Source organism: Oncorhynchus kisutch, linkage group LG30, assembly GCF_002021735.2.
Source record: "Oncorhynchus kisutch isolate 150728-3 linkage group LG30, Okis_V2, whole genome shotgun sequence".
Taxonomy (NCBI): Eukaryota; Metazoa; Chordata; class Actinopteri; order Salmoniformes; family Salmonidae; genus Oncorhynchus; species Oncorhynchus kisutch.
In genome coordinates, this window is record NC_034203.2 from 2734176 (window position 1) to 2748079 (window position 13904).

General features: G+C 40.4%; 1 protein-coding gene across 3 annotated transcripts in view; it reads left to right on the forward strand.

The window, feature by feature from the left end:
* Positions 1 to 13699, forward strand: part of retreg1 (reticulophagy regulator 1) — a 74945-nt gene extending 61246 nt beyond the window's left edge. For 2 of the 3 annotated variants that reach the window (XM_020467330.2, XM_031809881.1), the window contains exons 2-7: positions 970 to 1096; positions 1389 to 1473; positions 5984 to 6106; positions 6203 to 6273; positions 9213 to 9336; positions 9520 to 13475. In XM_020467330.2, the coding sequence (XP_020322919.1) occupies positions 970 to 1096; positions 1389 to 1473; positions 5984 to 6106; positions 6203 to 6273; positions 9213 to 9336; positions 9520 to 10046 (1057 nt within the window). In that variant the 3' untranslated portion in view covers positions 10047 to 13475. Of the gene's footprint in view, positions 1 to 969; positions 1097 to 1388; positions 1474 to 5983; positions 6107 to 6202; positions 6274 to 9212; positions 9337 to 9519 lie in introns of all 3 variants that reach the window. The other variant, XM_031809880.1, reaches the window with a different exon arrangement.
* The last annotated feature ends 205 nt before the right edge of the window (positions 13700 to 13904 follow it).

Here is a 13904-nt window from a genome sequence, read left to right on the forward strand (position 1 = left end):
ATTTCCAATAACAATGCTGGTTTTCAAATCACGGTAACAACTGACCCTGCAAATGACCCTTGAAGTGTAAGGTTGGCATTTTCATGGTGCAAAAGAGCAAAGACCAAACTCAATCTTTGCTCTTATGCACCATGACAATGTCTCTGTCAGACTTCGAGGGTCATTTGTTACCAGTGTTGTTACCTGAAATGATCCATTAGCATTCTAGCTGCTTTGTAAAATACCCTGAAACATATTACAAATTGGCCTGCTATTTATGTTGAGCTGGAACCAAGTTTACCCTAGTTTCTGTGAGTCCGCGCTGTCCACCATTTACATTCTGACAGATACCAAGGCCCCCAGCTCCATATCCTAGCATGTCGTAGCAGTAAAGCATGTGACTGTAGGGCCTATAAAGTCACCTTTGATGACATGTACATTTTAGTCATTTAGCAGACTCTCTTATCCAAAGTGACTTACAGTAGCAATTAGGGTTAAGTGCCTTGCTCAGGGGCACATCAACCGTTTTTTTCCCCCCACGTCGTCAGCTCGGGGATTCGAACCAGTGACCTTTTTGTTACTGGCCCAATGCTCTTAACCGCTAAGTTACTTGCCGCCCATACCTTATAGTATATACTAGAGCATGTGATGATCTAATGATAGCCCAAATGGAGTATGATACAGTTCTCATGTTGGGGTGCTAACCTTCCCTTTACAACTGTTTCTAGAAGGGGTGCTCATATGACCCACATTCTACTGATTCAACTCTGTGATGTTGGTTTGATACATTTCTATGACTGTGCCAACAACAAATATAATGTATGGTACTGACATGCTACAAAACTCCTGATACCAGATTTGGCTTTTTTTAATGTTATTTTACTCATCCTTTATTTAACCAGGGATGGATTTACAACCTTGTTAGCAGGAGAAAAGAGGCTGTGCTTGTGGTCACCAGTGATGGATCATTCTAATTCTCTCTGACTCTAGCTGGGAGATCATTGATGCGGGCCAGGACAGCAGATCTGGAGCTGGGCTACAGGTCACAGACTCCTGGACTAGCTTCAAGCTCTTTCTGCAGGAGACCTCCTCCTTCAAGCAGCAGAATCCAGGCAAGGTGAGGCAAATGTGGTTTGTAATGCCTGATGCATTATTTTTTATGACTGGATATTCAGTAGTTGCCTTTAATCCAAATTGAAAAGTATGATTGATAAACTCAGTTTACCTTAATTATTTTAGATGCAGCCCGACTCCTGCATTGTATGTCAAGTTCTAAATCAATTATAAAACTTGAGTCCCTTCTCTCCTCATCCTTGCAACCAAATCTTGCTTAGGGCCCCCAAAAAGCTGGAGCCGGCCCTGGTTGCAACCTAATAAATGTTGCTCTCTTTCCTTCTTCCCCATCTTAGTTTTGCTTGCTGGTCTGCAGTTTGTGCACCTTTTTGGCTGTCTTAGGCCGCTACATTCCAGGTGTTCTCATCTTATATGTTTTAGGTAAGTTGTTGGGATCATCCAACCGTATCTTTGGACAACTAGCCAATATGCAAGGCACAAAATAATCTGGAGAATGTGTTGATTCAAACTGATGTATCATCACTTTAGTTGAGATTATGAAATGTCTTTAGAGTGGAATGTTACAACTCGTGAACCCAGCTTTAGGAAGAAGTTGACATTCAATAAATTGTCCTCCAATTCTGAGCTGAACTATGGTGGTTAACATTTGACATGCAGTATCTTTGCTTCATCCTATGATATTGATTCACTATTTTAAAGGATGAATTTATTACTGCTGATTATCATTCACTTGAAGTATGCAAGTAAAGTGCTTTGTCCGAAATATTCAGCTCTCTAAACACCTCGGAGGATACACGCTAGTGTGATAGAATATTCTAATCAGGTAAGAGAGACTTTGTAATTTCTTCAAACAATAATATTTTTTCAATATTGATTAATTATTGCAATAATGAGGCTGGTCGACCCAACACCTTTGAGTATTGGACCTAGAGTCTAACCTTTACAGACAATGATGTTTCTTATATACACTAAGAATGCTTAGTCATGGCTGGTTCCACCTCTCCCATGCAGATAGGGGGCACCATAAGCCACGTTGGATTTATCCTGTGGTCATCTGTACCCGGTGCCGTTTCCCAGATGCAACGACGATTAGACACATTATCAATTATGTTCTACTCCCCCCACGCTATCCCTGTCTCGGTTACACCCACCACATCTTGTCTATGGAATGCCAGCTGTAGGTTTTTAGGATCCTCTCAGTTCACAAAGACATTTGACGAGAAAGTACTCATCAAAGCTATTCAATGCATAAACAGTATAGCATAATCTTGTAATTTGTCTTTCACATTAGCCTCTTTCAAAGAATTCAATGGTAATTCCAAATTGCCTCGCCAAGAGGTTGTGTAAGGATGTTCCTATCCTAGTTTCCCCTACAGTTTCAGAATTTTCCAGGATTGACATGGTATTGTGGATCCCTGGAAATGCAGTCCTTCCGTCAGTCTCACGCTGCTTCCAATTGCGCTAGTTTAATTCCCCGCCGTCAGCAGTTCCACACACTTGCTATGTGCGACATATATGCATGTAAATGGCTCCTACTAGGGCTGTGGCGGTCATGAAATTTCATCAGCCGGTGATTGTCAAGCAAATAACTGCCGGCCTCATGGTAATTGATCGTTAATTAACATAAACACATTTACCATCTCCTGTCTTCCACGCATAGCCTACAAGCCACTGATGCAGACCTTTGGAACACCTAAATTTTAAAAAGTCTAATAAATCCATGTAATACAGCCTACACCATCGCAACAAATCCGTTATTTATTTTAGACAGGTCTAAAGAAGCATGATATGAAGAAAATGTAGTATATTTCAGGAGAACAGAATATCTTACTCTGAGTTGTCCTTGTATTAGGTCCTGATGTGGCTATGCCATATGGCTGTGGGCTACACTAGTTCATTTAGCAGACAAGAATTCAATGGCATTATTTTATAGTATGAAGAATACAATTGAACAAAGCTGAATAAAATATAAAGGATATTTTTTCCAAACGATTTGAGGGAGTGTGCACATGCGGCTATTCTGTGTTGAGAAGTTAACAAAGAGTCAGCTACTCCTATTATGCTTAATTTAGAGTTATTTATGTAACTTTATTTGTGATAAAAACGTTGGGCTACAGTTGAAGTCGGAAGTTTACATACACCTTAGCCAAATACATTTAAACTCAGTTTTTCAAAATAAAAACAAATCCCTGTTTAAGTCAGTTAGGAACACTACGTTATTTTAAGAATGTGAAATATTACTAAATACAATTATTTTTCAGCTTTTATTTCTTTCATCACATTCCCTGTTGGTCAGAAGTTTACATACACTCAATTAGTATTTGGTAGCACTGCCTTTAAATTGTTTAACTTGGGTCAAATGATTCAGGCAGCCTTGCACAAGCTTCCCACCATGTTGGGTGAATTTTGGCCCATTCCTCCTGACAGAGCTGGTGTAACTCAGATTTGTAGGCCTCCTTGCTCGCACACGCTTTTTCAGTTCTGCCCACAAATTTTCTATGGGATTGAGGTCAGTGCTTTGTGATGGCCACTCCAATACCTTGACTTTGTTGTCCTTAAGCCCTTTTGCCACAACTTTGGAAGTATGCTTGGGGTCATTGTCCATTTGGAAGACCCATTTGTGACCAAGCTTTATATTCCTGACTGATGTCTTGAGATGTTGCTTCAATATATCCACATAATTTTCCAACCTCATGATGCCATCTATTTTGTGAAGTGCACCACTCCCTCCTACAGCAAATCACCCTCACAACATGATGCTGCCACCCCCGTGCTTCACGGTTGGGATGGTGTTTTTCGGCTTGCAAGCCTCCCCCTTTTTCCTCCAAACATAACGATGGTCATTACAGTTCTATTATTCTTTCATCAGACCAGAGGACATTTTTCCAAAAAGTACGATCTTGGTCCCCATGTGCACTTTTCGCACCTAAGTACGCTCATCTTTAGGAAACAGCACGCATCTCGTTCCTGAGCGGTATGACGGCTGCGTGGTCCCATGGTGTTTATACTTGCGTACAATTTTTTTGAACAGATGAACGTGTTACGTTCAGGCATTTGGAAATTGCTCCCAGACTTGTGGAGGTCTACAATTTTTTTGGGGCTGATTTATTTAGATTTTTCCCATGATGTCAAGCAAAGAGGCACTGAGTTTGAAGGTAGGCCTTGAAATTCATCCACAGGTACACCTCCAATTGACTCAACTGATTGGAGGCTTCAGAAGCTTCTAAAGCCATGGCATCATTTTCTGGAATTTTCCAAGCTGTTTAAAGGCACAGTCAACTTAGTGTATGTTAACTTCTGACCCGGGCCGGCAGGGTAGCCTAGTGGTTAGAGCGTTGGACTAGTAACCGGAAGGTTGCGAGTTCAAACCCCCGAGCTGACTAGGTACAAATCTGTCGTTCTGCCTCTGAACAGGCAGTTAACCCACCAGGCCGTCATTGAAAATAAGAATTTTTTCTTAACTGACTTGCCTGGTTAAATAAAGGTAAAATAAAAAAGTAAGTCTCACTCAAATGGCTCGCAGTCACGTGATTGGGTCTTTCTCACAGGCACATGTCCTTATCCAATTCCGAAGCACATATCGAAGATATTGGATGAACTGTCCACATTTATTTTTGTCAGCCAACAAGATGAGTAGGCCTAACGAACATAAATCTACTATCCCCCATAGTACAAAAGTTGACCTGTTTTGTGCGATAAATATTTATTCCAAACCTGGTCTGGGACAGTTGTGGGATGGGATAGATCCCAAAGTAATACAACTAGCACCAAAAAAAGTTTTTAAGCAATGAGTCTGACACGACAGATTGGATCGTTTAGCTTAAAATGTTAATAAACTATTAGGCTATTTCTTAACATTATAAGCGCAGCAATGAGCACATTGCAGTAGGCCAGTAGGCCATTGCATAAATGCAATGTTCCATTAGCAGGAAAACACCATTCTCAAAAGTGACCTCAAATGCATTTATGCATGGAATGCTTTTATTATAAAGGTGGATTTTTATGGTGAAAACTATCTTCCCCAAATTTGAAACTCACATGCTGCTTATATATGCCAGTTTGGCTCTAAACCTGTTGTAAAGCAGATTAATGTGCATAATTACACCTCATGTAGCCTAGTCCACAGGCCTATATGTTTTTATAAGGTTTGTTTCACAACTAGAGTGGCCAAATAACATCTTAAAATTATGCACATTAATCTGCTTTACAACAGGTATAATTTTGAAAAAAATGTTTAAAAAAGGCATGTTTTTTTTGTTGCCTTTACTGCACTCCAGCTGGGCATCATTCACAAGTGATAATATATAATTCACAAGTGACAGGCTAATATTGTCACCCATCAGACTATCCTTGATTTAATCTTGCCTTTACATATACTAAATAAAATATGTGTGAAATTAGTTTTGATTTAGAATGGACGATTATCATGCACTTAAATAGCAAATGGAAGACACTTTTCCATGGTTCATTTTCATGCCAGCCAGGTAGGCTAATATTGTACTCCTGTTGTAAAGACAAGCAATGTGCTTAATATTAGGAAAGTTGAGAAATAAATAAAGTAGGCCTAGCCTATAGATAGCTGATAGGATACTCCCCTTTTTAATAGAGGCCATCACTCTGTTTTCTCACGCAATTGCATAGCCTACAGGAATGTTGCACATTGATGTCAGAGTGATTAGAGGGACAATAGTGCTGAGTACCAGGCAGTTAGCAAGTTTTGTAGGCTACTAATGACCAGCAGCAGCATCAGAGCTGGTAGAAGCCTAATAACAGTGATAAAGCGGTCACGTGGAATTTGATTGCCACCATGACTCGTGACTGCCGTTGTGGCGGTAATCCGATCTCCGTAACAGCCCTAGCTCCTCCATCTGTTAACTATGTCTCCCCCATATCCCCCCCCCCCCACCCCTCGGTCTCCCTCTATTATTAGTGCTGGGCGTCTTCCTGTGGCCACTGATGACAGCGCATGACTTTGGGTTGTGGATGAAGCCAGTTCTGCAGAAGCTGGACTTCGGACTGGAAAGATTCCTTCAGAAAATCAGAGAGAATCATGGTAACTAACAACTCCAAGATCGCTCACACCCACACACACATGCACACACAATAATAACAGGTCCACAGATGTTTTATTCTGTGTTTTCTGTTTCAGAAAAGAGACTCCTTCTGGCACAAGCTGACCGGGAGAGTATTGAAGCCGATCTGTCCTCCCTTTTCCCCAAGGTTGGTTCATCCTTTGCTGTAATCTAATTAGACATGTGTTGACAATCATTGAAATTCAATGCTTATGATCCATATCTGTGTTTTGCAATAGTTGGGTTAGTTAGTTGTAAAGGGAGGAAGAAGGAAGGAACCATTTTTGAACTGGGAAGGTTCTTCCAGATCATGTCCAATAAGAACACAGATGTCAAAACATTTGGCTATGGAGTGCCCTACTGATCATGGCCCAGATGATCTAGCCACAAAAAAAACTCTGGTCCCTAGTTATGACCTTGCCACCTGACTCTGGGGCCCTAATTATGACCATGTGACCTGACAAGGAAAAGGGACTACAGTTTTACCAGGCCAGGTTCAGAAGGGCACATCGTAGCAAATGTTGTACAAAGGGAAAGTACATACAGTGGTTGCTCCACCAAAAGTTTTGCAATTATGCTGCGGCACATTGTAATTTGTTTACACCACGGGACTTAGATGTAATTTGTGGTTTAGTACGGTACCCTGCGTCACCACCATTGCTCCAGACCAGCACAAGGGGGAGTTATAGCACTGATTATGCTTTTGGGTCCTACTGTGTCTCTAACTGACAATGAATGGGCGACATAAACCTAAATAGAAACTGATAATTGTTCACAACTTCAGTATTACTTTCTAAAACTGTTGTTACACTAGGTTTTTATTATTTTATTTTGTTAGGATTATTTTGCTCTTACTGTAGTAGTGTAGCCCACTCACGACCGGTCACGTTGTACAGCGCCTGAGTGGCGAAATGGTCTAAGACACTCTACAGATGCTGGTTCAATACCCGTGCTGACCTTGACTGGGAGACCATGAGATGACTGTAGGATTTGGTTTCTCTCCCTCTAAAAACATAAATCATTCTAAATAACAAACTGGCTTTATTTACAAATTAGTAACAATGTCTCACCCCATGTTCAAGAATGCCCTTTTTCTCGCTCATTTTACATTATTTGAAAATGAATCATCTCCAAAATATTTTTAAACAAAGCTATTATTATTATTATTCATTTAGAATTATTTAAAAGCCCGTTGGATATTCTCACAGATATATTATTAACCCTGTTATTAGCAGGACAATATATATTGGTCATATTGGTAATGGCTCCCGAGTGGCATACTGAAAGTGTGAGGTTCAAGGCACGAGGGCAGGGGGCACGGGGTGGGCCATTGCACTAATAATGGCGCTGACTAGGGAAACGTTCCCGCTGTTCTTAGTAACCTTTTGCACATTCAAATGAAAACAATGTAACTAATAATGGCATCTTCATGCTTTCATTAATAAATAAATGATAAAAAACTCTTTCAAAATGCCAATGTTTATTTAGTTATGGACCAATAACGAATTACTATGGGAATAAATGTCACTGAATTACAGAAATATTGGAATAAAGTAGGCTAATGAAGGTAAGCAAATTGTTTCTTACTGGAAAACACTCTTTCGAATACACAGTCACGTTGTACAGCGCCATTATGGCTATTAGCAGGTAACTGGACAATAGACTTTTCTAAAAGGAGGGTAGGGGGAAGAATTCTATCATCAAATGTATTTCTTCAGTTACATTGGCTGTGTCACAACCGGCCGTGATTGGTTGCAATCTTTATTCAGATTACAATTGCAATTTTTTAAATGAAATAACCTCCAAAATATCGTTATATATTATCAAGTTGATGGCACGGTCATATAGCGGCACCTACATAAAGCTGAGTGGTTCACTCATTCATGGCTTTGGATCAAAATAAATAAGTACTAACATTCTTTCTGATAGTTTTTAATAAATGTTTTGGTTATCCTTACTTTGACACCATGTACAGTATTATAATAGCCCTTTATGGGCTATTAGCAGGACAATATACCTTTACCAACACCTCTCTGTATTTTGATACTTTGTGCATGGGGCCTCCCCAGTGGCGCAGCTGTCTAAATCACCGCATCGTAATGCAAAATGCGTTTCTACAGATTGGTTTTAAATTAGAATCCTCCAATCCTCTATATGTAATTATTGGTGGAGAGTCACAACATGTTTTTCGATATACTGTAGACCTACCGTAGGCAACATGAGTCTCACTAGTGTTGAGTAACATGCTGTTAAGTGGTGTAGGTCTTGTTTATTTAAAAAGCATATTGAAGTTAGAAGCAATAGGATTTGAAGAAATAGCCTTCAACTATTTTAGCACTGTTTCACGCTGCTCTGAGACAAGCATGGGGACTGGTCTTGATAAATCAATGAGATTTTTTTTTTGACTGAATCTCCTTTTGGGTATTGGTTAGACTACAATTATGGTGTAGAAATGTTATGCTCTTAGCGTAACCTTTATTTAACTAAGCAAGTCCGTTAAGAACTAATTCTTATTTACAAGGACAGCCAACTCCTTCCTGCCCATCGGGGAATTGAAAACCGGTCTCCCGCGTGCCTGCATGACACGGGAATTCTTTAGCTAAATAGCCAAGTACTGTAGCCTACTCCCGACCATCACGTTGTACAGCACCATATTTTCCGTTTCATCCTAACAGAACCCAGAGGGTTTTTCATTTTAATTTAAATAGAAACACCATAATATTAATAAAATGAATTAAATCAGTCCCATATACTATGTTGTTACAAAAAAAGGTTTTAAATTCTCTAGTACAGCCACTATTGAAGGCTACCAAATGCTTTTCAAAGATGCCCTCTGGTGGTCAAACCAGCACGAACTAGCATTAATGGTACCAGTGGTTGGCACTTAAATAACATGCCATAGAATTCTACGGCACCACGCAAGCTGTGCTGCAGTATGCTGCAACGTTTAAAGGACAAACCACTGTACTGTATGTATTCTTATTTGACTGTTCAGGAAGTAACTTTCTGTTTCCCCCCAAAAATGTCCTACCGAACATTACCCAGAAAAAAGTAAGGTCCTAATAATGTTACTTTTACTTGCGACAGTTGGACTCCACAGTTTGTAAGGAGATGTCGATATCGGATACAGAGGCCTCTGATGTGACGTGGACAGACAACGGAACATTTAACCTGTCTGAGGGACATACGCCCCAGACTGAGAACTCAGATGGTGAGTGTTACTGTGTGTGTATTCCATTGTGAGTACATATGCAATATTCCAAACATTTAGGATCAAGTGCCGTGACAAGTATTTTCAATTGTGTGACCGCTTTTGTCAACTCAAAATGTCACCCTATAATACAAAGTAACTGTAATTCACATTAACAACATGGTTGTTTTTATTTTCCTGTAGACCTAGACAGAGAAGAACTATTCATAGGGGGCCTCCCGGAATTCCCCTCCTTGGACAACGGCACCAATGGGGAGGACGATGACGACCTGAGCATCGGCCTACCCACCCCCCCTCCCCAACCCCAGCACAGCAGAGCCAAGGGGGGGTCCGTGCCCCTGCTCCAGGGGGACCCTTCCACCCAGGCCATGGAGTTTGTCCACAAGATGGCAGGCAATGTCATTGCAGCCGCCGCCACCGCTGTCATTCAGGAGAGGCTGGAGGCTGCCATCGGTAGCACCATACCCACAGACCCCCACCCCAGGTCCCTGCTGTTCCCCAACCCCACGACACTGCTGCCCCTGGACCTGGCAGAGGAGTCGTCATCGGACAGCGATGTGGAGGAATTTGAGCTGCTGGACCAGTCCGAGCTGGAGCAGCTGGAAGGGGAGCTGGGCCTTGGGGCGAGCGCAGCAGTGGCGGCCAAAGAGCCCAAAAAATCATTGTCTTCTTCCAGTGGCTTCTTTTCAAAACTCCTGGGCCGCCATTGATTAGAGCAGGGGTGTCAGGAGGATGTGGTGCAGGTCTAGTAGGGGGGTAGAGGGCACGTGGAGACAGAGAGAGGCCTTGTTTTGGAGGTGGTGGGTGGGGAGGTTAGGGGTGCAGAGACTGGGGGTTTGGCGAAACAATATGGTGTTGCATTCTTTTTCCAGTTGTCCTAATAATGAATACTCCTGCATTACATGATCGATATGTTCGAGAGCGAGAGGAAGGGGGTGTTCAGCAAGTATGATGCTGTATGGAGATTGGAGATGTGGAGTTGTCAGGGGGCTGTGTTGGTGTGGTGAGATAGTGACTTTTATTTAATGATTTTCACATCTTCAACCTGTAGTAAAGTTATGGGTAGGAATGGAATGGAATGTGGTGGTGTTTCTGATTTGCTGCCAAAAGGACTAAATTTGTGTTTTGTTGGTTAATTTCTTCAACCGATGATCAGGTCTATATAATTATCAAACATACATTAGTAATGGAAAGGAAACACACTCTTTGTTTAAGTATTAAAATACTCATTTTAGTAATACAATTGTAGGCAGAAGTTGATGGAGAGTACAGTATATGATAGTTCTCCCCAAGTTCTGCAAAGTGTCTAAGATATCCTGTAACTCATAGCCTCCCCAATCCCCCTTACATAACTTTCCCCAGCAACAACATTTTAATAAATCTAACCTCCCCTCTGACAGCAGGAACCATCTTATCAGCAAGTAAAATCTCAGAAGTGGGTTTGACCAAAACTTGACCTTTCATCACAAGTATAGAGTCATAACAATGTGAACGAGTGTAAGCATCTTCTGACAAGGGACTGGTTTCATCAGGTCTGTGGCAGCCTTGTGTTCTCAGAAAACCAGATAACCACGGTGGGATCCAGATAGGAGTCTGAACGTAGACGCCTTCTGATAGTGTCTGAAGGGATCAACACTCAAAACAGGTGTTAAAACACACACAGAGGTCTCCTGAGGAGACCTTACAATTTATCATAACATAATTTAATGAAACCCTATTAAAGGTATGAGGCCTTGGTTTAACCTTCTTTAGTTTCAAGATTCATACACTGCCCGATTGGGCCCATTCAACTCCATCACCCATTAATCTACAGTACAGCTTAATTCGACCAGACCTACGACAACAATGACAATCATCTGTGCTAACAATGGAACCAATTGTTCAAACCCATACTGTTTGTGCATATTGGTTCTTACTGAAGCACAAGTAAAGTAACAAATCCTGTAGTTAACTGGAACATGCGATGGGATGACAGATAATAGTAAATTTATATTTTGTATAATTTTTTTTCTTTTTTCTAATTTTGTATATTGTTCATGAAGCCATAATGTGGGTGAGGGAGGGACTTCACATTTTACGACATGCAATAGGTCTCACGATATTATGCATGATAATCTTTTGACCTTTAACGGATGTTCAGTAACACTTTTCTAAAAGAGATATTCCTCTCAAATCTAACATACAACCTTATATATTGAGTGGAACATCCTGTTAAAGTTCATTGTCTGGGATGCTGACATATGGCTGACACAAGAATGTTGTAATTTCTCTTTGAAAATTGTGTGACAAACCATTTATAAGTTCATTGGGCACTGACTTTTTTTCCTGTCAATGTTTCCTTGTCTGGTGACTTTGTCAGGATAAAGTAATTGAACTGAAATAGCACTTGATTCATTCTGCTTGTGAATGTTTCATCAGTTGTCACAAACTAGTGTTATGTCAGTGTTGTGACAGAATCCATGTCAGTCAGGTAGCAGTATTATAAAGCTGTTATAGCTCTCTACACTTCAAGCAAAGTGTTGCTCCACATTTTATTTGTACTTGTACCTTATTATTTGACAATGCAACTAGGCACTTTGGACATAATCACTTAGTAGTGACAGTTTTAAACTTCATGCAAAAAGAATGTAAGCAACCTGCAAGTTGCCATTGTTACTGTGTAATTTGTTTGAAGTTAATGTTCGCCTTCTTGAGTAAAGTTGAAGGGCTAACTGAGCTCAATATGTCATAAGGAATTGACCAGGCCCACAAATTGTGGAAAACAAACATTATTTCCTATTGACCCCCATTGTAAAAGAGCTAACTTCGTCATAGATTTTTTTGTTGTGCCGAAAAGCTGTAACCAGGTCAAAAATCCCGACCTACGGTTCGCAATGCTCCCATGTAGGAAAATAGAGCCTGGGACAAGAGCCCTTTGGCTTCAGGCTATTCGGCATCGGAGAGTGGGAAATTGTGGGGACCCGGTGTCAAAGTAGTCTACACGTAGCTATGTGTGTGGAAAACATTTAATGACAGATAAAGACATTTAACTTGATTAGTATTGTAACGGTTTTCCTTAGGTGAAAGAGAGTCAGACCAAAATGCGGCGTGGCTATTGCGATCCATGTTTAATGAGACAGTAAACACGATCAAATACAAAATCAAATAAACGTAACACAAAAACCGAAACAGCCTAATACTGGTGCAAAGTAACACAGCGACAATCACCCACAAAACCCAACACCAAACAGGCTACCTAAATATGGTTCCCAATCAGAGACAATGACGAACACCTGCCTCTGATTGAGAACCATATCAGGCCATACATAGAACTAGACAAACTAGACATGTAACATAGAATGCCCACTCAGCTCACACCCTGACCAACCAAATCATAGAAACATACAAAGCAAACTATGGTCAGGGTGTGACAAGTATAGTCTGTTTGTATCTACTTGTAGCTGTATAGTCCATTTGTTTGCATTTTTGGTATTGGCTAGCTTAATGTTTCGGTCGTAGCTAGCTAGCACTCACTCTCACGTGGCTGCTAGCACCATAATGAAAAGGGGCATGAAGGAATTCGTATAATATGCTCTTCTAAGTAGTGAGAATGCTCGGGAGCAGGCAATGTTAAAAATAAATCTTTAGACGTACTTTCTTAAATGTAGTTTTGTAATCGACTAAAACAAGCAGACAACAAGAGAAAGGTCAAGTTGTTGCTGTGAGCCAATGGGGTAACCTAGGTAACCACAGGTTTTTTTTGCCAACAGGCAGGCAGGGCCTGCTGTGTTCTATCTAATACCGACTGGGACTATCCAAACAAAATAATAAAAGTTATCAGACCAGGCTTGTGTTTCCGATGATTGACAAGGGTAGGAGGTACATCCTGGGGGGAAATATATTTCATATTGCGCAACACTTAATTGATTATTGAATATGCCAATAATAAACCCCTGTGCTAAAAACAAGATTGACAACGTGTAATAACCATTAATTCTTGATTCTCCATCATTATAGCCTGCCTTTTTCTAAATATATGCTATGACTGTCAAGACAAATATATGCATTTTACACCACGGAATTTGAACATATAGCATATAATCAGGAGTTTAAACAAGCCATTTATTGATTAACAATAGCCATGAGTTATTATGCATTCTGTTCGCTATCATGTCAAATCATGGCAGTATGTGATTGCCTTACAGTGACAAATCCACTGAACTGTGTCTTCTTTAAACTGCTCAATAGTTTCTTCACATTAGAAAGATCATCTTACACACTTGTGAGTTGTTAGTTATTTGTCTGAAGTGAAGCATAAGCAAAATGTAGTTGTATGTAAATGATCAAGAATATTATTAATAAAGTGTGACAATGTAACACCTTGTGATTTCTCTGTGTGTGTGAATTCTCCTCAGAACAAGCCACACATTTCTATAAACTTGTATTTGTGTTTTTTGTCAAGTACACTAAAATGCTTAGCTTGCAAGCCATTCACAACAATGCAGTAGTCAATATCAAAATACTATAACAAAAAAACAAATAGATATATATATAAATATATACAGTACCAGTCAAAAGTTTGGACATAC